The sequence below is a fragment of the Cervus elaphus genome, chromosome 25 (genome assembly GCF_910594005.1).
Source record: "Cervus elaphus chromosome 25, mCerEla1.1, whole genome shotgun sequence".
Taxonomy (NCBI): domain Eukaryota; kingdom Metazoa; phylum Chordata; class Mammalia; order Artiodactyla; family Cervidae; genus Cervus; species Cervus elaphus.
In genome coordinates this window covers 28,874,478-28,899,154 of record NC_057839.1, presented here as the reverse complement: position 1 = coordinate 28,899,154, position 24,677 = coordinate 28,874,478, and the positions used below count along the sequence as shown (strand labels likewise).

The following is a 24,677-nucleotide window of genomic DNA, read 5'->3' as shown; positions in this document are numbered from 1 at the left end:
AAACTAGGAAATAAGACAGTTATTTTACTTCTTCTCCTTGTGTATTCACATGGAAAGGTTTCAGGAATTTCTCCACCCTATTCATGATAAGATCAAATATTCTAGGGGGCCTAGCCCTGTTATTGACTGGACTGTTCCTCCTTCTCCATCTTTCTTCCTTCACAATTTGATCCTGAATACCACAGAGATGTGTTTTGGGGGCAGACAACCACTCAAAAAAGATTGACTACTGAAAAGATAAGCACTCTGACAAAACGGCAAACACTTCCTGTGAAACACTCAGGTTTGGTGAGGGTGCTGAGCTGGTTTGAGGACCCTACTACATGGTCTCTATGCTGTCACTTGAGAATATTAGACATTACTAGCAGGAGCCTGCTTTATATTCAGATTCTAATCTTAAATGATGATGGCAGGGATTATAATGGCTATAAAATTGTATCACCCGCAGCATTCAAATGAAAATAAGGAAGTTAGAAAATATCTTAGAATTTCTTTCATTGGCACACAAAAGGCACTGCGCTACATGTAAATGAGCTTTATACTTTACATTTGACACATCTGCCTCAAGGGAGCTTCAATTCTGACTGTCTACTCCAGGTAAATATTAGCAGAACACCAAATGCCTGGGCTTGACATATTAAGTGAACAGGAGTAATTTAGAAGTATTATTTTGTATCTCTTTTGATTCATAGAAAAGAATGTTTTTACCAGCTACCAGATCCTTGGGTAAAGGACCAAAATACATTTCTCTCTGTTTTCGTTTTTATGCTGTGATACAAAAATAGTTCAAACTGGCTGCAAGTCACAGTAATTCCTGTGAATTCTGTGAGAATTCTTTTCTCTTATAATTTCTGTGGGAATCTCTTCTTACATTTTCTTCTAAATATATACTGCCATATTGCATTTATACATTTTATTTTTATTCTTTAAGTTTATTACTTGGACATCTTCCCGGTTGAACTTTACCGACTTGTCTCTGTCCTGTGACATAAAGCACTAAATGTCTGATAACATTTACATTGCAACGAAGAGCCTCAATTATGTATAGTTCAAGACAATGTTTTATGTGTATCTTTAACGACATCAGTTTATAAGTGAAATGGAAGCTAATGTGTCAATTCAATAGTAAATCTAAAATATGTTAAATAGGAACCAAGGAGGTAAGATAATGACTTACAGAAAAAATTAGGTAAATCAGTGGGGACTTGGAGGGCTTCACACGATACAGAATTTTTATAAATCTAAAAGAAATTCACGCATAGCAAAACTGCTGATAAAAGAGAGGTCTGCCAGTGTGTGCAGAGAAGACTAAGTAGAGAATGAAGTGTTGAGCAAGGCCCAGAGATCCTGAAACCCACACCATGGATATAATAAATACTCTGGACCTCAGAGACTCTGCCTTTTCCATCCTTACTCTGGGGCATGTACGCCCAGCTGTGGTGACACCCACCTGTAGGAAGAGCATTTGACCAACTCTCTAATACCGTTTCCATTTCATTCTCTTACCCGTCAAGCAGCCCAAAGTGGGAAAAGCACTAGTGGTCTCTGTTAAAATGTAGACCACTTCTGATGTTCGGCATTTGCTCTTCAGCCAAATAAACAGGAGCTAAGTTTTTGTGTTCTGGTGTGATTTGAAAGCTCCTCCATAAATCTGGACGTAGTAGTCAAGAGTAATTTCAAAAGTCAAAAAAGCTGCACACACAGTGTGCCCATTTACCTTAGAGCTAGCTCTGGTTTTCCTAAATAGTGTGCTTCCTTCAAAGCAGCTCAGCTTCAAAGCACCGCACAGACAGTAAGGCATTTTTGCCTCCAAGGACATTTTACAGGTGTAGGAGCTAGGTAACTGACAAGGGAACTGGAGAAAGGCCCTGGTGGTCCTGGAGCGCAGGAAGCCCCCAGGGCACAGATGTGTAGTATTCCCTCTGCGCCCCTCCCGCATGGGTAAAGAAGCAGCAATAAAGCCCCCACCCCCTTCTCACTAGGAAGGAAAGTTTGAGAACCCATGATGCACTGCCTGCCTGCCTACTTGGTACCCAACTCCTCTTCTCACGTTAACATTTAGGTACATTAGAGCAATTCAGTTGTTGATCTAAACTGTTATGCGTTTTATGATACAAATAAACAAGTATGTCAAAGATCATAAACAACAACACTTAAAACAATCATTCTAGTTATTTTCTTTCTATGAGTGAAAAGCTATACCCATCTTAATAAAAGTCAGTTTTTAAATCTAACATTCTAAACCTAACAGTAAGGAAACACATGTGGAAGCTGAGAGCAGGCAGCTGAGGAGAGGTGGGGGAGCCACGTGTTCAGAGGAGGCGAGGCAGGGGCCGGGCAGCCAGCAGGGATGCCTCCACCCGTGCCCATCTGCCTACATGTCCAAGATCCACCCAGTCCTCGATGCCGAACTGTAGTTGGAGACTCAACTCTTCTCTGCAACAGGACTTTGGAAGCACCATGGAGGTCTCTGTTGTTAATGATGCCAGACAAATCCATGTCTACCGTTTAAAGATAAAGTGAAGCTAGAAAATTCTGGTAATTTCCTGGTTATTAAGGTCATAATTCTTCTTCTCCCCAAGGAGTCGGATATTCTAAAAAAAGAAAAAAATCAAGCAATAGCACAGAGCTCATGAGTGTTATGGCAACCCACTTCAGTATTCTTGCCTGGAGAATCCCATGGACGGAGGAGCCTGGTGGGCTACAGTCCACAGGGTCGCAAAGAGTCGGACACGACTGAGCGACTTCAGTTCAGTTCAGTTCATGAGTGTTACATTTGCATTTTGGGTTTCAGGAGCATAGAACTGAATGAATCATGAACTTTGGTTCAGGAGACATTCTCATCATTGTCAAAGCATGGCCCACTTTGTTTGTTTCTGTGTCTCTTATTGTACCTGCATACTTATTTTAATAACATTGTAATAACCATGAATATACTACCCAAACCAAGAGCTAGTTTGGTCCTCTGACAACTTACCACCTGCCTTAGCACTTTCATCACCTGCGTTCCTCCACCTGGTAACCATCAGCCCAAATCCTATACTGACTATCTCTTGATCTTTTTTTTTTAAATAGTCCTTTGGTAACTGTGTATATCTGGAAAAAAAATTAATTTGAAAAAGATTTTCTTGTTTTTAACTTTATAAAAGCTAAAACATACAATATTTCAAAACTTTTAAACCTGAATATTAAATTGTAAAGATTCATCCATATCATTGCATAGCATTATGAATCATTACATTTTTCAAAACTGATAAAGCATATACAGTACAAAATTTCAGTGTGAATACTGTGCACAGAGTAAATAATCTGATGAGTTCTGACAGTTGTATTCATCCACATATTGTTGTTGTTGAGTTGCTAAGTCCTGTCTGACGCTCTTGGCGACTCCATGGACAGTAGCACTCCAGGCTCCTCTGTCCATGGAATTTGCCAGTCAAGAATACTGGAGTGGGTTGCCATTTCCTTCTCCCGGGGATCTTCCCAACCAAGGGATCTAGCCAGGGTTGCCTGAAGTAGGAGGCAGATTCTTTACTACTGAGACATCAAGGAAGCCCCTACATACCAGTAGAGTTGCTAAAACTGGAAGAAAGGGAAAAACTTGGTAACACCAAGAATTGTCATGGATGCAAAGCAGCTGAGTCTCTCACATATTACTGGTGGGAAAGGTGAAATGGAAAAATGGAACAGTTGTTCTGGTAAATATTTTGGCAGTTTCTTATAAAGTTAAATATACTTTTATTATAGAACACAGCACCTTCATCCCTAGGTCTTTACTAAAGAAAAAAGAAAACAGATAGTATTCCTAAGCACAAATACTTAGAGCTGCTTTGTTCATAATCACTTGAGACTGAAAACAACCCAGATGTCCTCAACAAATGACTTGTATATCTAAACAGTAGAGTCCTACTCAACAATCAGAAGGACTGAATTATGATACATGTGATTACATGGATGACTCTCGAAAGCTTTATGCAAAGTGAAAGAACCCAGACACAAAAGGCAACTTACTATTTGATCCCTTACCATTAACATTCTGGAAAAACCAAAGCTGTCAGGACAGAAAATAGATCAGTGTTTGCACAGAGTTAGAAGGAAGAGGAGACTGACTACGCAGGGGCAAGAGGCAACTCTTCGGAGTGATGGAAATAGTCTAATCTCAGTGTGGTAGGAACACAACTGTGTAGGTTTGTCAAAATTCATAGAATTGTACATCTAAAGAGGGTGATTTTTACTGTATATAAATTATATCTCAATAAACCTTACTTTAAAAAATTTAAAACTAAATGTTTGAGAAAACCTGATAGAAAATCTAAATAATTACAATTAACTAGAGCAGATAATTCCTGCCTCTGTCTCTTCTCTGTTAAAAAGAATGTCCCTGTCTTAAGCATTTTGTTTCAAACAGGAATGTCCCAATTGTTTATTTTCTAGATTGCCAAGTTAGATTACTACTTAGTCCAACATCTGTTTAAAAAATATACATGTCTGACTTCCCCTTGGTAAGAGTTTCAGGAAGTACTGCCTGTTTGAGATCAAGCAATTCACTGGCTGTTAGCTTTTGCTAGCAAGTGGTGATGTCACTGACTGGAATAATATCAGAGACACTCAGAAACTGTAACATTACTTTTGAACTATCAGTCTTTAAAGATATAGCTGTTAATAAAGAGGGACACAGGAATGGCAGAGAAGAAACCTTGGTAAGCATACAGGATTACCATTTATATTTTTCTACAGCAATTCCAGTATATATTAGAGAATTAATATAAAACAGTTAATATTAAAGAATCTGCAGATTCTGAAAATTACCCTTCTAAGAATGTGGAAATACATAAAAATTGCATTATGCCACAGTACTATATGAGCTTCCCTGGTGGATCAACAGTAAAGAATCCCTGGGTCAGGAAGATCCCCTGAAGAAGGGAATGGCAACCCACTCCAGTTTTCTTGCCTGGAAAACCCCAAGGACAGAGGAACCTGGAGTGCTACCATCCATGGGGTCACAAAAGATTTAGACACAACTTAGCTACTAAACAATAAGGAGGTATATGCTAATATATACTTCCTTGCTTATTGACAAAATGCTTGAGATTCTTGTTTAACATCTAGAATTTAAAAGATATTCTTGCTGTTTTTGATGACTTAGATTCTTGGCAGCTATAACCGAGGAAATTTGAGCACTGAAAAATTTGTGGAGGAAATAAAATCAATAGCAAGTGAACCCACTGAAAAGCATTTCTTCAATGTCTCTGATGAATTGGCACTAGTCACTATTGTTGAAGCTCTGGGAGAAAGAATCTTTGCCCTGGAAGGTATGACTTCTTCTCATAAGCCTGAATGTTCTGTCTGCAATTCAAACTCTATGGGTTTTTGTATTTGTTTTTACCACATGGCTAATGTGTTTTTACTGTGTACAGTAGCCACCATGGAACAATGCCCTTTTTCTATAAATCTGTCCTATAGCACTGTGTCTGCTGGCAGTTCTCTTTGTAAGGACCTGGCAGTACTGATGTGAGGGCCAGATGAAGACAATAGTCCAACAGATACGCAAAAACAAAAATGTGACCATGTGTTTTATTTCTTTCCTGTGACACAAGTTTAGAAAATGGAGACAATAGCTCAAGTTTTATTTTTATTTTTCATTTTGGGCTTCTGTAGGACAGTTCTTATACATCTCCTTCATTCATTCATTTTCTCAGTTTTGCTCCTTGCCCTTTTGAAAGGTCTTCATGGAGCTCTGCCTCAAGACCCATGGCAGCAAAACATTGGTTCACTATATTTGTCTGAGTCATGCTTCTTCTTTGTACATTTTTTCTTTGATTTTTCAATGGCAACTGGCTATTGGGAATAACAAGTCATGGCATTCCCTCCTCTGCCTGAGGTAGAGATGTCAAGGAACAAATGACTTTGGAACTAGATCTTCCTGAGGGAAAAAAAAGAAGTCTTCAGAATTGTTATGCCAGGCACACTGAAAAAGTCTCTTGCTCACATTCTCCAATGATCTGGAGAGTCAGAGAATGTGTCTTTGTTTCTCAACCTAGGATAAGAAAGCTCCAGACTGTTCTGCTGTTCTGCTCTGTCTGAATCTTGTTGACTCTGTCCTTGTGAGGACAGGCCATGCTGAGGACTGTTGTTTCTCACCTTAAACACAGAAACTTATAAGCACCTTCTCCATCTCCCTGATATGACCTGATAATGGGAAATAGAAAGACAAAATGAGAAAGAGACATCACTGAAAAATTGTCGACCGCTTTAACTGAGCATTAAGTGGCTGGGGAAAGTGACGGACAGAGAATATTTTAAAGTAGTAAAAGGAAAGAAGACGGTTTAGGGTAATGGCTTTCAAAGTTTTTTTGATAGTGACTCATGAAAATCAATACATTTTGCTTTGTGACCCCGTGCACACATATGTATACATATAAAAAAAAAATTCCCCAAAACCCTTATTATACGTGATGCATTCTGATAATTTCATCACTTCCATTCTACTCTATTATCTTTCAATTTAAAAAACAATGTGATTATGACTCACCCTGTTGATTTCATGACTGGACTGCAACCATTAAGGAGGAAATTTATTTCAGAGATGACAGGGATCTACAGCCCACCCAGACTGAATTTTTCTGGTTTCCTTCTGCCCTGACTTCTTTACCCCGTGCCTTTAGAAACAGAATACTCCTCTTATTAATCTAAAATCACAGCTGCTTCTAATGAACTTGGCTCTCCTGTGTTTTGTGTACAAGTCACTTTTAAGTGGCCTTGGTGTCACAACAGCTATCCAAGTATCATTTACTAATATGCTGGATTATGACTTTGGCTGGCCTTAAGGAACTATATTAGCTTTTCCAAGTCCTTGTGCATGTTCAGTTTTTAATAACATGGACCAGGTATGATAAAAACAATCTACAAAGATCATTTAAAAGAAAAATTACTTAGTTGAGCATAATAGAGTCTAAATACATAATACAGTTACAATACATTTCTAAATCTCATCTTAAGTAAGTAAATATAACCTAAGATGTGTAGGAATGAAGCCTATATGAGGTATTGGATGGAGGAGGGATTCATCTGCCTTAAATGACATTTCCAGGTACTTTCTAACCTAACCACACCATGAGTTAAAGATTATACACTGGAGTAGCTGCATACTCCAAGAAGTATCTCCACATTTAAAAAAGAAATCATCTTATAGGGAACTCCTCGGGTTAAAAAATGTTTCCCATATCTTTATCATTATACTTCCAGGGGTAACCAAAAGCAGTGTTTTACTAGCTTATTTCTGATTTTTTTCATAATGAGATCCTAAAGGGCTACCTTTCCTTGTTACTTGGGAAATCTCCATTTCCTATCAACATTTATCTTTAGATGGCAAATAGCAGCAAGTGTGAAAATCATGCTTGCCAAAGGACAGTGCCTGCTAGTGAGGTGAACACGCCAGCTTTTGCCCCCCAAAATGGGTAAACTAATGTCCCTTTTTCCCATCAAGCCCTTGGGAAAAATGCATAACCACACCCATGAACAAGTCCAGGGAGAAGCTGACAGCAAGAAGTTCAGGGATATATGATGTGCTTCACCAGGATGAAGACTGAGCAGGCAGAATTTCACAGAACTTCCTTCTGTCTGTCCTCAGTTGTAAGCAGAACAGCAGCAGGGGAAGGTGCTAGAAATATGTAGGTCCCCACTACTTCATTCTTTGATCTTGCAGAGATAAATCGTAAAGCACCTTACACCATTGTGAAACCAAAATAAACTTTCAAATTAAAGTTAAAATGCATTTTAGTCATTTAAATTAGAGGACAATTGGTATGTGAGAGTAAAATGATATAGTTGAATTCTTGATTGATTTCTCCATTTAATCTAGTCCTTTAAAAGACAATTCCTGATGTATTTGTTAACAACTTTATGCAGGTAAAATAACTAATAAATAAGTTTGAGTTCACAAACTAGATTGCTCTCATACCTCAGTGAAAGAGTAGATTGACTTTTTAAAAATTATGTGCTATTTTTAACTTATCAGCAAGGCCAAATAAATCAGTAATTCCCTCCTGAAAGCAAATAAATCAGCATTCCCTTAATCCCCTTAGGAGGGTGTGGCTTTGGCTTGGTGAATATTTTGAGAGCAGCACACTCCCAAAGAATGCTCTGGATTGTTTCTGTGTCTCAGTAACGAGCTTCAAAATGGGTACAGGATCTTTAAAAAAAAACTGTGTGGTCAAATGGCATGTGGCCTGGAGTCCTGTCAGAAAGACCCCTCCTGATTTGTGAGTGACACCCACAGTCAGACATCACGGCAAATACAAAGCCAGAGTCCCTAAACCCCTTATCAAACAGTGGAATTCTGAGAGGATATACCACAGGAAATACAATGAGGCTGGCAGAATCAAGAAACCTGTTTAAATATGTGAATCAAATGTTATTAGCCCTCTGACATTTTAGTAAGTTTAGCCTAATCTCAGGAGGATACCCAGGGCATGAGGGTGGTGATACAGAGCTTTCAACCATGCTGATCCCAAGCTCCATAGGCCCCAACATAGACAGAATATAAGAACCGAAGCATGACTAGAGCCTTAGCCCCTGCAACAAGGGAGGGGAAACTAACAGTCAGGAATGTGAGACCCAGCCCTTCTGCTAACCCTCTCAGTCCTCTACCCAGCCCTGCCTAGGAATTTTGGGGTTGAGAAATCTTTGCCCTGAAAATGTTCTAAAGATGCTAGAAGTTCTGGTTGGTCAAAACCACAGATGGTTCTAGGTCCCTGTCTTCTGCAGATCCGTAGCATGCTAAAGGTGACTCTCTTCCTCTGTTACAGCTACAGTTGACCAATCGGCAGCATCCTTTGAGATGGAAATGTCTCAGACCGGCTTCAGTGCTCATTATTCACAGGTACATTGACCACTTGGTAGAAAACATCTCTTTTTTTTTTTTAGATTTCCTTTCTCAAAGTCAACACTGAGACATCAGCATTACAGATGCGAGTTGCAGTTCATTACATGAGCAGTTATTCAGACCATGTAGCTTATAATCCAAATAGGAAAGAGGGGACTTCCCTGCTGGGTCAGTGGTTAAGACTTTGACTTCCAGTGCAGGGCGTACGGATTTGATCCCTGGTCAAGGGATCAAATGCCTCACACCCAAAAAACCAAAACATAAAACAGAAGCAACCTCATAACAAATTCAATAAAGACTTTAAAAATGGACATGGAAAAGAAAAGTCTTAATAAGAAAAAATAATGTTACTAGTTGTTATAGATTTTTAAAAAAGGAAACAGCATTTCACAGGCTACTTATTAGGAAAACATGTTGTCACACACAGCTCACTACACTGTACTAATAATCATGAATCAGCTTGAGGTCTGCCTTCTGTAATTATACATCTAATGAAATAAAATATTTAATTTAGTGTATTTGCTAAAGATATGTATCTTTTTCTCAGTGTCAGAGTATTCAAGGGTCTAACTAGAAGTCCATGTTCAAGACCCAGAATTCTTAACAGCCATAAAGCAAAAAGACAAGATTAGAAAATATATTCTTTATAGTAGATGGAAGAAAAGGTGCTAATACCATTCCCCCTGCACAGGAATATCGACATTTCAGGGTGCAATTGTAGTGTATAACCCAGGGAAATTTCCTTATTCTGCCTCAATTTCCTCTTCTGTAGAATGGGGATGATAATAATGGAATCAAGCCCAGTGGACTTTTGGGATGATTTTATGGTTTAATATATGTAAAGCACTTTGAACAGTACTTATCATACTATTAATGCTATGTACATGTTTACACTTACTATTTTTGTTAAATATCATTGTTTTCTCTAATTGGATATCAGGACTGGGTCATGCTTGGAGCAGTAGGAGCCTATGATTGGAATGGAACAGTTGTCATGCAGAAGGCTGATCAAAGCGTGATTCCCCAGAACACAACCTTTAATGTTGAGTCCACAAAGAAGAATGAACCTCTTGCTTCTTATTTAGGTAAAGTTTGGATGTAATTGATAGAAAGTTGGTTTTTTATAAAAGTTTTGTGTTTGTTTTTTTTTTAATTTTTAGCATTATTTGCTTATACTTATATAGGCAGACTTTGTAAAAGAGATCACTTCTACAAGTTGGATGTTTTATAGGACCCATGAAAGTTTCCCGGCCTCTGACTAACCTTAATCAAAATAATAGAATATGAGGGGCCTTTCTTAGAAGGACTGTCTACACAGGGAGGGATTTGGGCTGAAATTCATGCTTTTTGAGGTCTCTCAGTGTCTGGTATTCTCGTTAATGTCACCAAGTGCTTCAGACCCGGTGAATAGGAAGCAAAGGTAGAAAAAGAAACCTTGACTCAGCCTACCCTGAAGACCAGACTCCCATATTCTCTTATTTTTTATCATTAGTTTCTCTCTATAGGTCCTAATTTTGGAAGGTAAACTTTTTACTTGTTTTTTCATATGACTTCTTCTTTAGTACCTTTGCTGACAATCATAAACATTGAACTGAAGCCCAGTAATGTAATGATTTTCCAAAGACTTGCCTAGAATGAGGAGGTATATGTCTGGTGTCACTTTATTCTGAATTTGTGCCAGGCTGGGAGCTGTCTGGGGGATACCAGGGGACTCTTCCACCACTGGTCCATCTCAGTAAGCAGTTGGGAGGGCCTAGGATGGAAGGGCTTCCCCGGTGGCTCAGATGGTACAGAATCTGCCTGCAGTGCAGGAGACCCAGGTTTGATCCCTGGGTTGGGAAGATCCCCTAGAGAAGGCAATGGCTACCCACTCCAATATTCTTGCCTGGAGAATTTATGGACAGAAGAGCATGGTGGGCTGCAGTCCACGGGGTCCCAAAGAGTCGGACATGACAGTGACTAACACACACACAGGATGGATTGGACCCTCAGGATATGGTTTCCCAGCTCTCTCTATTCACTCAACAAATATTTGGGGAGCATTTCTCTTCTCTCTTTATTGGCACATCTGTACATCTTTTTATTCAAGGGCATGTATTAAAGCTGTAGAGGCAACAGAATTTAAGAAGAAGAAAGAATCTGAGGAGTTTTGGTAATTAAAAATATATAACAGTTAGCAGCAGGTATAATGTGAGTGCTAAATCCCCTTAAGACATTTTATTGCGCTGCACTAACAGAAGTCTAGTCTATTTCTCATAAATGACCTATTTCATTCTGCCTTAATCAGAGAGCAGATAGAATACGCTAAGCTTTGTCCTAAACATCACACATTATAAAAGAAAATGCCGGACTAGAATCACCAGTAAAAATTTATCTAAAGGCTATAAATCTGAAAACAATCCCCATCTACCCATCCCTCTCCCCACCAAACCTGAAAAAAAATGGTGGTTAGAAAACAGTGTACACTCTATGTCTTTTAAATATTTGAAGGATTGTGATGTAAAATAAAGGGGTTGCTATTAAAATTCATATTCAGTTTTAGCATTAAAAGAGATCTTAGAAAGCAATTGGTACACATCTAATTTGCCAAGTTAAGAAACTGAGTACTAGAAATATTATATCACGGTTAACTGTGGCAAACCTGAAACTGGGGTCTAGGTTTTTTTACTCTTATTTCAGTGTTCATTTCACCAAACCAAAATGCTGATTTTGGGCTGATCAAGAAAACACATAAATAATAAGTGCTGCAGTGTGTCAAATATTCAGCTGTAAATTAAGGGTGACAAGGTAAACAAGGGAAATTTATTCCTGCATTGATGAAACTTATTGTTTTGGATAAGATACCATACAGACCCAACCAGTCACTAGTAGTGTAATATGAGCTATGAGACAGAATACCTAAAAAGAGGACAGGAGGTTAGGTTAGATAGTTTCTAAAGGTTCTTCATGTCCTATGAGTCTATGAGACTCTTCTATTAATATGTGAAATACCTTGAAATCTAGAACCAGTTTAACATGAGGTTTCTTTCCATCCTAGATAGAAGAATTGGAGAACATTTGTTCTCATAAAAATGTTTACACCATATTGACTTAGAAATTTCACTTCTGAGGATCTAACCTAAAGGGAAAATCAGTTATTTAAGAATGCCAAGGGAATGGTTGTTTTCATTGTTTTGTTACTTATAATATTGAGGAAAATGACATATCCTAAATGTTCAAAAATATGAGAATAGTGAAGTAAATGGTAAAGCCACTTGATGCAACATCATGCACATAAAAATAAAAATTATAAAGCTGCTGATCCCATCATATTTAAAGTGACTTGAAGTGATTGTGGCACTAGGCAAGCCATCAGACAGTACAGAGGTACTCTGGGGTCATCAGAGTCTTGAGTTTGTTTTCTGACTCTGCTCCTGGTTATCAGGAGCCTAAAGGCAAATTACTTTATTCCTCAAAGCCTTGATTTTCTTATTTATAAAAAATAGTTTATATACACAGGTATATAAAATTTGCATCATTATGAATATGAGAATAAATAATCCCTGTAAGGTGCTTAGTGTCGTGAGAGATAGTTGACCCTCAATAGGTGTTGTCTATTGTTGTGTTATTATGTAATGTTGTATAGTAATATTCCTCTTATTAGTGTTATGATAGGCAGAATATAGACCCCAAAGATGTCCATGTCCTAATCCCCAGACTTAGGTCTTATGTGACCAAAGGGACTTTACAGATGTGATTAAGTTAAGGATCTTGACATGAGAGATTAGCCTGGGATACCTGGTTGGCCCCAATCTTATCACATGAGTTTTTTTTTTTTTTTTTTTTTAATTTTTTTATTAGTTGGAGGCTAATTACTTCACAACATTGCAGTGGGTTTTGTCATACATTGATATGAATCAGCCATAGATTTACACTTATTCCCCATCCCGATCCCCCCTCCCATCTCCCTCTCCACCCGATTCCTCTGGGTCTTCCCAGTGCACCAGGCTGGAGCACTTGTCTCATGCATCCCACCTGGGCTGGTGATCTGTTTCACCATAGATAGTATACATGCTGTTCTTTTGAAACATCCCACCCTCACCTTCTCCCACAGAGTTCAAAAGTCTGTTCTGTATTTCTGTGTCTCTTTTTCTGTTTTGCATATAGGGTTATCGTTACCATCTTTCTAAATTCCATATATATGTGTTAGTATGCTGTAATGTTCTTTATCTTTCTGGCTTACTTCACTCTGTATAAGGGGCTCCAGTTTCATCCATCTCATTAGGACTGGTTCAAATGAATTCTTTTTGATGGCTGAGTAAAATTCCATGGTGTACATGTACCACAGCTTCCTTATCCATTCATCTGCTGATGGGCATCTAGGTTGCTTCCATGTCCTGGCTATTATAAACAGTGCTGCGATGAACATTGGGGTGCATGTGTCTCTTTCAGATCTGGTTTCCTCAGTGTGTATGCCCAGAAGTGGTATTGCTGGGTCATATGGCAGTTCTATTTCCAGTTTTTTAAGGAATCTCCACACTGTTTTCCATAGTGGCTGTACTAGTTTGCATTCCCACCAACAGTGTAAGAGGGTTCCCTTTTCTCCACACCCTCTCCAGCATTTATTGCTTGTAGGCTTTTGGATAGCAGCCATCCTGACTGGTGTGTAATGGTACCTCATTGTGGTTTTGATTTGCATTTCTCTAATAATGAGTGATGTTGAGCACCTTTTCATGTGTTTGTTAGCCATCTGTATGTCTTCTTTGGAGAAATGTCTGTTTAGTTCTCTGGCCCATTTTTTGATTGGGTCATTTATTTTTCTGGAATTGAGCTGCAGGAGTTGCTTGTATATTTTTGAGATTAATCCTTTGTCTGTTTCTTCATTTGCTATTATTTTCTCCCAATCTGACGGCTGTCTTTTCACCTTACTTATAGTTTCTTTTGTAGTGCAAAAGCTTTTAAGTTTCATTAGATCCCATTTGTTTAGTTTTGCTTTTATTTCCAATATTCTGGGAGGTGGGTCATAGAGGATCTTGCTGTGATTTATGTCAGAGAGTGTTTTGCCTATGTTCTCCTCTAGGAGTTTTATAGTTTCTGGTCTTACATTTAGATCTTTAATCCATTTTGAGTTTATTTTTGTGTATGGTGTTAGAAAGTGTTCTAGTTTCATTCTTTTGCAAGTGGTTGACCAGTTTTCCCAGCACCACTTGTTAAAGAGGTTGTCTTTTTTCCATTGTATATCCTTGCCTCCTTTGTCAAAGATAAGGTGTCCATAGGTTCGTGGATTTATCTCTGGGCTTTCTATTCTGTTCCATTGATCTATATTTCTGTCTTTGTGCCAGTACCACACTGTCTTGATGACTGTGGCTTTGTAGTAGAGTCTGAAGTCAGGCAGGTTGATTCCTCCAGTTCCATTCTTCTTTTTCAAGATTACTTTGGCTATTCGAGGTTTTTTGTATTTCCATACAAATTGTGAAATTCTTTGGTCTAGTTCTGTGAAAAATACCGTTGGTAGCTTGATAGGGATTGCATTGAATCTATAGATTGCTTTGGGTAGAATAGCCATTTTGACAATATTGATTCTTCCAATCCATGAACACGGTATGTTTCTCCATCTGTTTGTGTCCTCTTTGATTTCTTTCATCAGTGTTTTATAGTTTTCTATGTATAGGTCTTTTGTTTCTTTAGGTAGATATACTCCTAAGTATTTTATTCTTTTTGTTGCAATGGTGAATGGTATTGTTTCCTTAATTTCTCTTTCTGTTTTTTCATTGTTAGTATATAGGAATGCAAGGGATTTCTGTGTATTAATTTTATATCCTGCAACTTTACTATATTCATTGATTAGTTCTAGTAATTTTCTGGTAGAGTCTTTAGGGTTTTCTATGTAGAGGATCATGTCATCTGCAAACAGTGAGAGTTTCACTTCTTCTTTTCCTATCTGGATTCCTTTTACTTCTTTTTTTGCTCTGATTGCTGTGGCCAAAACTTCCAACACTATGTTGAACAGTAGTGGTGAGAGTGGGCACCCTTGTCTTGTTCCTGATTTCAGGGGAAATGCTTTCAATTTTTCACCATTGAGGGTGATGCTTGCTGTGGGTTTGTCATATATAGCTTTTATTATGTTGAGGTATGTTCCTTCTATTCCTGCTTTTTGGAGAGTTTTAATCATAAATGAGTGTTGAATTTTGTCAAAGGCTTTCTCTGCATCTATTGAGATAATCATATGGTTTTTATCTTTCAATTTGTTAATGTGGTGTAAACTCAGAGAAGCTTTCCTGGATGTGGACAGGGAGATATAGAACCATAGAAAATGGTCAGAGAGATTAATATTATTGGCTTTAAAAGTGGAAAATGGGTGCCACAAGCCAAAGAATGTGAGTGGTCTCTAGAGCCACAATGGGCAAGAAAAGGGATTCTCCTCTGTAGCATATGAAGAAACCCAGCCCTACCAACACCATGATTTTAGCCCAGGGAGACCTAGAGCTGATTTACGACTGTATAAAATAATAAAATCATGACATGTTAAGCCATCAAGTTTGTGGTAATTTGTTACAGCAACAATAGAAAACTAATACAAGTATATTATATAGCTACTAAGAGTAGCTGATATTAACACTGCTACTAATTAATACTGAACATTTGCAACATTAAAGATATTATCCACAAAGATATTGACGTCCACAAAGATGTGAATGACATTGTCACTACTCTAAGGAAGTTCACACATTAACACCACATTTAATAATATATTAAATAATAACTTTAATAAATAAAACTATAGTATTTTTCATATTCTGAGTGATTATATGATTAAATTCTCTAAAAACAAAAAACCTTAAAGAACTGTAAATCTATTATTCTCAAAAACCTTGGGTAATGATTTGCTTAAAGCAGACTTGGGGAATTCAAGATTGAAAGATACTGCTGCAAGCAAAAACATTGAGAACCTTCACTCTTGACCACATATTTATAATATATGACTCCTGTCTGCCCAGAAAAGGAAATTTGGGGGTATATTGTTGACCGTGTGATAAGATGATTTTTTGTTTGTTTCAAAGATTTTTTGAAATCTTTTTATTAGCTTAGTCACAGGTTAGTGCTTTAGATATTTTGCCATAAAGCCTACTATATGTAAGATTTCTTTCAAAATGGAAAAGCACTCAGAAAAAGATCAAGGGAGAAAAATGGCTTTTCCCCCAAATATTATTCTAAATCTAAAATTAAGGTTTCAAAATGTTCCCTTGTGTGGGTTACACATTAAGAAGAGTTTGAATGTGTTCTTCCAATCTGTGTGGATTGAAAGTTGTTAGACTATGAAAATTCTGAAGGAAGGTAAGTAAGAGGTAGACAGTCTATTAAAAAATCTTGCAGTAGCCAATAATGATCAGAAAGCAGCAGGAACCAGCCATGGAACCTCCCTCAGGACAGTTATGCACCCATGTTTCTGTAACCCAGCAACTGCCTTTTGCCAACATGCATTGAGCAAGTGGCTCTGCTGGTGAGGATACAGGCAAGATCCTGTTCCCTGCCTCCCCCACCCACAGTTTGCTGATTTCTAATCACACCAGACTGATTCAAGAGGAAAGGTAAAGACGTGAGGCAACACATGAAATCAAGATAGATCCTCTGTTTCCCGTTACCTCACCTGATTCTAGCACTTTTCCCAAGAAGTGAATCATGAGAGCTGACAGGATTTACTTTTCATAAATCCACACACAGAGCTATGTCATCAATTTTCCTTTCTCTTCAGTTCTGTGCCTTTCTTTTTCAGAAAGTGGTATAAACTTTTAAATCTTTATGATGATTTTCCTTGCATTAAAATTAGACTTTACTGAGTCCTCCTTCTTGCTCTCTTGTTATTGTAAAAACGCCCAAGCTTCAGCCAGGAATACCTGCCTGGGTTGTTACTGTCCCTGTGAAGGTTTCAGCTAATAGTTTAGTTATTAAGTGTCCATCATCAAAGTCAACTAGATAATAACAAAACCCCAGCCTCAAACATGATTTTCAACTTATTTTTTAAAGGTTGTTTTACCAGTTTGCATTCATAGTTCTGAAATTGAAAAAAAAAAAAATCCATGTGTACTAACACTCTCGTCCCACTCCCTTCTTAATATTTCTAATAGAGCTGCATGAAATAAAATAACCTTTGTTTTGTACATTCTCCTTTTCCATTTTATTTTTACATAAACATTACCCTAAAGTTTTTATTTTCTAAGCAATATTGTGGATAGTAACAAAAATATAACACATGACATGTCTGGAAAAGAATATTTTATAGTCTATTATGTAGAGTAATTTTTTTAAAAAAGCTCTAAGATGAAGCAGTGGAATTGTAAGAAAAGTATTTACGAAAGAAAATGTAGCTGAGGAATTGTGTTCCACTAGCATTTGTAACGGAGTAGGCAATGGCAACCCACTCCAGTACTCTTGCCTGGAGAATCCCATGGACAGAGGAGCCTGTTGGGCTGCTGTCTCTGGGGTCATACAGAGTCAGACACAACTGACATGACTTAGCAGCAGCAGCAGCAGCAGCATTTGTAAAAACAAATATATTTGAGTACAAAACCTCTATTTCTCTCTTAAAGTTTTGGAAGAAAATGAAACTATTATCTTATGGTAAAATACTTGGTGAGTAAATTATCAACATAATCTTTTTCTCAGTAAGGAATGCTATTCTGTGGCGTTTGGAAAAATAATCTGCCTTCTACTCCAGTGGTGGCCAGCACTGGTTATTAGAACATTTCTTCCTTCGGTAGAGTTGAAATCTGCACATGGTTATTTTTATCTGTTTAGCTCTGTTCTCTAGACATACAAACAATAAATCTAATTTTTCATTCAAAATTAATAATAGTCTTAAAGACTTTGAAATTTTAAAGGCCATGAAAGCTTAATTAAAAAGAGGAATGATTAAACATGAGAGATAAGTTATTCAAGCTCACTTTTAATCAAATGAAAATTAAAATCATGGCAAGTTATATTGTTTAACATTTATTAGAGCATCCACAATTTTAAATAATAGTTATATACCTAATGTTTGTGAAATTTTGGTGAAACTACCCTCTCCAATGGCTGTTTATGGAATGAATTTGTACAAATATTCTGGAAACAATTTGTCAGATGTTATAAGAACCATTAAAAATTTGATCTGGTAATCTATTCCTTGAAATTTGTTATCAAAAAAATCCAAAAGAAAGAAAAAAAGTAAGTGCTCAAAGATGTCTTTGCAGACTTAAGTGTTATGCCAAAAAAGTAAAAACCACATAAATTCCACCATTTCATCAGGAAATGATCCTGAGGTATAAACACAAGGCATTTACACTTCAATTCAGATAAATAAGCTTCAGCCACTTAAAATTACAGTTAAAAACCTAGAGAATGATACAGAAAAGGTTACATTTACTATGATTCCAGCTGTATAAAATTATCAATTTCTATAGCATAAACACATGCATCCCAATGAAATACAGTTGGTTTATTACCAAAGAGTAAATTGAGATTACTAGAGTTGTGTATGTGTGTTTTTCTGTCATTGTTATATCATTTGTGCCTTTTAACAGTGAAAATCTAAGGTTTGGGGGAAAATATATTTCAGAATGAAGCAACAGTGGTAGATAATCAGGGAACAAACTAAAAGCTCTAACCAACACAAATTTACCTGCATTAAAGAAAACATTTATTTTCAAAAAAAGAGACGTCCATATAAACATATAAAAATGATTCTCCCAGCCATTTAAAATAGATCTTAATTTATTCCATGCAGACTCTAAGGGGCCAGCGAGTATATCTGGCATCTCTCTTTTGTTAGGTTACACAGTAAACTCTGCCACTATTCCTGGAGATGTGCTCTACATTGCTGGACAGCCAAGGTACAATCATACAGGCCAGGTTATCATCTACAGGATGGAGGGCAGAGACATCAGGATTCTCCAGACACTCAATGGAGAACAGGTAAGCTTCAAACTTGTTGTTTTAAATTAATCCATTCATATTCTTCCTGTGTAAATTGAATTATCTATTGTCCCAAACTTTTTAAAAAACAGCACACCCATATTCAACATCCATGGTATATAGGATCTCATGTTAGGTTTCTTAGAGGTATGTAAACTTATCTGCATCTTTGGCATCAGGAAAATTTCAGCTGGATGGAGATAGAGGTAAGAAAAATAGATACTGATGTAGATACAGACATATAAATAAATGCAAAAGGAATCTCAGACAGTAAGAAGTATGGAAGTACCAGTGCCACAGACAGTAAATTCAGAAGATGGAAAGAGCCATAAGCTAGGATTGGTACAGAATGTCTTCCTAGGAGATAAAATGTGGGCTAGTCTAGAGGAAAGACAATGTAGATAGGCAGAAAGAGCCAGTTAAAAAATGTAGGTACCAATTGTGTGAGGTTTTGAGTGGTAGAGTAAAGAATTCAGATTTTCTCCTGGAGGTGATGGGAAATAATTTGTAACATGTAAAATCAGAGAATTCTCTTTTGATAATATTGAATTTTAAGAGTAATTTAAGAAAAACTATATATGCAATATGCAAACATAACTATATATAGATATTTTTTAAATTGAAAGAAACATCTATGCTATTGTTGGTTATTATTAAATTGTGATAATTTAAGTAATTTTTATTCCTTTTTTCATAGTTTTCTGCATTTTCCAGGTATTCTAGAATGAGATTGTGTTAGTTTTATTCTACATTTCTCATGGGGTGGAGGCATTCTTGGGCTTCACTAAATATTCCAACTCTCTAGTTTACCTGCCCCACCCCACCCCCACACACACAAAATACTCAGAAGGGCAGGGCAGTGCCAGCCTCCCTCTCCTGCAGGAACCCAGACAGGCACCCAGCAAATGGCTCAGCTGAGGTGCCAAGAGACAGATGCTTCAAGCAGGTGCAGTTGCTGCCCTGGCTTTAAAGCCCTACAGGAGGCAAGATCTTTTCTAGTAGCACCATACACATAGCTTCCCTGGGTCTTGTTAAAGGCATGAAATTTCAAGAGTCACTGCTTTCTAGGGAGCCTGAAATATATTATTTCCATCAAGTATTTATCATTCCCCCCAGCCTAAATGCAACATCCCAATCAGAGGTTTTGTCACCACACTCAATGTTGCTAAGTGTTGTAGTTGAAATCCTTCTCTCATCATATTACACAGTTAGAGTAAGCCAAAGATCAGATTCTCATTTAGCAGGTGAGAGGGTGTTATTAGCCCTTTGCCCATAATCAGAAAATGCATCAACAATAAAAACAAGGCTCTTGTTGGAGGTCAAGGATGAGGTGAACAGAACCTGAAATGATAGATCAACAATAAAAGTGGAAAAGGAAGGGATGTGGCAGACATAAATAAGGAAGAATTGACAAGATTGTAAAATAAATCATTTGGATGATATCTTAGGTCTGTTGTATACTTGCATGCTCAGTTGCCCAGTCATGTGCAACTCTTTGTGATCCCATGGACTATAGGCAGCCACTCTCCTCTGTCCGTGGGATTTCCCAGGCAAAAATACTGGAGTGCATTATTTCCTTCTCCAGGGAATATTCCTGACCCAGTGATCAAACCCACATCTCCTGCATCTCCTGCATTGCAGGCTGATTCTTTACCACTAAGCCACCAGGGAAGCCCCTTAGATCTGTTATCACTCTATTAATTGTCTAAAAGGCAGGAAATGTAATATTTGTAAAAAAAAAAAAAATACTTATGAGCACTTGAGGAGAGTATCACAAATGATAATAAATCATGAAAAATTTGAATTTCAAGTCTAGGAGAGAGAAGGCACCATGATTAAAATGTCAGCAACTCAAGCAATTAAAAAATTTTTTTTTAGTGGTATTTGGTTTTAGACATGTTTTCTATAACAGTGAGCACAAATTCAAATGGTTGCAAGTGGCAGGGAGGTAGAGGCAATGAAAAAGCTGCTGGGCAGAAGACAACAGGAAGTGGGAGCCAAGGCCTGGGCAGCTTTTGGCTTAGCCCCTGCTCAACTCTGGATGGCTATTGCCATGTAAGAATGAAGGGCCAATATTGTCAGATCTTAAAAAATTTTAGTTATATTTGTAATTAATTCAATCTAAAAAGCAAAGACTTCTTAAACCCTTTATAAGCCTGTGAGAAAAGGACATTCAAAAAATCAGCGTCTAGCAACTGTCTAAATGTCTAGCAATGTGTAAAAAGGTAGAACTGGGGGTCTTGCAGAGGATGGAGTGAAATTTGCCAGTTAAAATAGTGGGGATTGTTAGGGAAGGATTAATTATCTAAGGGAATAGAATAGTTGCAGGTCTGAACTTAGGGGAGGTCACAATCTAGGGGATGGAAGGAGAGAAAGGAGTCGTCAAAATGAAAGGGTGATCTATGATATAGTGGTAGAACCAGGTGAGCAAAAGTAACATCATAGAGGCCAAGACAGGAAGTTTCAAAGAGAAAATTATAAGAGCATCAAATTTCAAACACAGGTCAATATTTGGGAAAGTTATTGTACTTAGTGAAGCACAAGTACCCTGAATTTCCCTAAAACTCATACCTGTCATTAAAGAGAACATATAATCCTGCTAGACCATGGTCCCCCAGCAATCCTTTTATATTCCTCTATCTCCCATGGCTGCTGGGACAAGACTTAGCCATTCTGTCAAGTAGACAGTCTTCTAAGATTCTAAGGTAAAATATGCTGCCCCAATGTTCCGAGACAGTTCAATTCCTTGTGGTGTATTTCAGTTTATATTTTCATCTTACTGTATTTAAGCATATACTAAAGCCACTGGGAAATGCCCTGTATTGTCCATTTCATTTAAAAAATTGTTGTATTCTTACTAGTCTTTTCTGATTCGTGCAGAAGAGAAGTTAGGGTAAAAATCCAAAGAAAATCCTTACTCTTATTCTCAAGCTACAGACTCTCATATGACAGCTGCTCATCCTCCTGGATGGAATTGACTAATAGTCATTAACTTCATGCAGAATCAATAAAGAGCCCTCAGGTAGCATCAATTTCTATATCTCAGTTCCTTGGTCATCTAAATCCCAGATACTCTTCTCGAAAGGTATAAGAAAAACGCAGGTTTTTCGTTTCCTTGAGAAGTTCTGATGTTTATCAGACTGTTTTGTTCTGTTTTGTCTTGTGTCCTAGATCGGTTCCTACTTTGGAAGTGTTTTAACGACAATTGACATTGATAAAGATTCTAATACTGACATTCTTCTAGTCGGGGCTCCCATGTTCATGGGAAGAGAGAAGGAAGAACAAGGAAAAGTGTATGTCTACGCTCTGAATCAGGTAACAGTTACTTTGGTAGAAATTCAGGAAAATCTCTTTCTTTGTTTCTTAAAATTTCAGTTAATAATGTTCTCATTTTTCACTCACTTTGGCAAAAGGAACAAAGAAGCTTTCAGGGCCAATCTACCTCACTAACCCCTCAGCCTCTCAATGAACATTTAGAATTGTAGCAAAATAAGTCAAACAGTTAGATAATTTCTGCTTATAAATGTGAACTTTATTAAGAGTATATAGAATAAAGATAAATAAATTTCACTAAATTGCTAAATTCTCAGGGCAACCATTTGTGAGCTCTGGTCTAGGAGTGGGTCACATTAACAGTTCAAGCTCTGTGTGAGTGTGTATGGGCACACACGTGTGTGTGTAAAGGTAGGAGTGAGGAGAGAATGCAGAGAAGTAGTGAATGTTAAGGCAGTCACACCAAACATTGAGCAAACTACTGTGATCTTTGGAATACTTCAGTCAGCTGCGGTGAGATTTTTGTTTTTCTGATCCTAGCTTCAGACGTCATTTGCTAAGTGAAATAATTCTTGACTTCTTCGTTAGAAGAATTTTTGCTGTTCACAGCAGAGTTGGGATGGATCTATTTAGCTTGTTAAATTTTTAGTCTTTCCCATTTAATTATTTTAAATCATAAATTATGTATCTTTCTCCCTACCATCTTTTTGATTCTTCCTGTCAACATTTTTTGGTCCTGTACTGTTTTTCCCTTTTTCCCAAGAAACTGTGTTCCTGTTCATTATTTCTGTCCTTTATAGGGAAGAATATAGAGAGACTTTTCCGAAAAACACAATAATGGATAAAGAAAGGATAGTGACACAAATTGAGAATTTAAAAATTCAGCTCTTCAGCTTTAAAAGGCTGCTGTTGAATTATATACTCACTCAATTACATTGAAAAGAGACTCCATTAAAATCCTCAGTACATCCTTGCCTACACTCCTAAAATCTGTTTGTGGAAATTTCTAACTTTGCTCTCAGATAGACACACTACTTAAGAAATTTTGCAAACTTTATCCTTCAGGTACAAATGGTTTTTAATAGCACTGATTTAGTACATACTTTAAAACTTTGCTCTGCTGTAGTTATGACAGAAATCCATAAGGATTCTGTTTATCTTTCTTCCAGACAAGGTTTGAATATCAAATGAGCCTGGAACCCATTAAGCAGACTTGCTGTTCATCCCTAAAGCACAACTCATGCACAAAGGAAAACAAAAACGAGCCATGTGGGGCTCGTTTTGGAACAGCTATCGCTGCTGTGAAAGATCTCAACCTCGATGGATTTAATGACATCGTGATTGGAGCGCCCCTGGAAGATGACCACGGAGGAGCCGTGTACATTTATCACGGAAGTGGCAAGACTATAAGGGAAGAGTATGCACAAGTGAGAAATGAAACCTACAGATTCCTTCATTTATTTATTATTTTAGTGTAACAGCCGTGGATGTTACCAAAATACAGTAATGGTATATGGTCATACAGTCTGTTGCCATGTATGGATTTTTTTTAGTTTTATTAGCCACTGAGAAAGCATCGGTTTATTATATTATTCATGTATTTCTAATCCTGTGATTCTTGCCCTTAATTGATAAATGGGTTCAATACCAGGTATCACCTGTCTTGCTTCATGAACTATTTAATTTTTTCTTCTGATTCTTGGGAAACTAGGTTTCTAAGTTTTCTTCATAGTAGAATTACTTGTATTGAATATTTTATTGTTTTGTCTAGTTTTTCTTTTGTGTTGTTATATGCCTTGTCTTCATGACTTGATTTTTTTTTTAATTGAAGGATAATTGCTTTACAATTGACTTGATCTTTTGAAATGGTAAAAAGCAGAACAAAAGAGCACTTTTTAACGATGCTATTTACCAGCTACAGTGTGTCTGATCCTAAACAGAGGGTACCACTTTCTGAGAAAGAGAATAGTAGTTATATGATTTAGCTAATAAAGGAGAAGAAATTGTTTTTATATTCAGTACCCATGTTTTTATAATAAAATCACATTAAGTTTGTATTTATGAATTAAATTGGTGTATTTTCATAAAAATAAATTTGGACTTCTGAAGGTTTATAATTTTCTACCAAGTAAATCCCTCTTGGAAAAATATCTGTATAATTAAGCTTAACCTGCAGGGGATTTCTATTGTTCTTGATTTAAATTTATTGTCAGCTAATGACTCTATAAATTAGAGCCTAATATATAAATTAGAACTTTTTCCTACATAAGAAAAATGTCCATTCACAGAAGTGTTTTATGTAGTACAAAAGCAAAAGAATTTAAAGGATTCCTCTAATGTAATTGTCTGTTTTTAAGTAACCATAGTTAATTGGGCATTGAACAACTACTTATAAATAAAATAGAATTCACTACTTTTCGAACATATGAAAAGAAAAACAGAGCATCAATTATTTCTTTTTATTTTGTAAATGTTCTTTGGCTCCATAGTCAACAGAATTCTCAAAATCTATTCATGTCTTGTGAAGTTGTCCTTAATTTTTCATTGTCATAATGGCATTAATAGTGAAAAACAAAATAAAGGGCATATT

The 24,677-nt window shown here is 37.0% G+C and overlaps 1 protein-coding gene across 2 annotated transcripts in view; it reads left to right on the top strand.

Moving 5' to 3' along the window:
- The window catches only part of ITGA1 (integrin subunit alpha 1), a 163,124-nt gene that overhangs the window by 94,777 nt on the left and 43,670 nt on the right, over nucleotides 1-24,677 (top strand). For both annotated transcript variants that reach the window (XM_043887636.1, XM_043887637.1), the window contains exons 9-14: nucleotides 5,147-5,312; nucleotides 8,808-8,881; nucleotides 9,825-9,969; nucleotides 18,672-18,814; nucleotides 21,986-22,129; nucleotides 23,257-23,514. In XM_043887636.1, coding sequence (XP_043743571.1) covers nucleotides 5,147-5,312; nucleotides 8,808-8,881; nucleotides 9,825-9,969; nucleotides 18,672-18,814; nucleotides 21,986-22,129; nucleotides 23,257-23,514 — 930 coding nt within the window. The remainder of the gene's footprint in view (nucleotides 1-5,146; nucleotides 5,313-8,807; nucleotides 8,882-9,824; nucleotides 9,970-18,671; nucleotides 18,815-21,985; nucleotides 22,130-23,256; nucleotides 23,515-24,677) is intronic.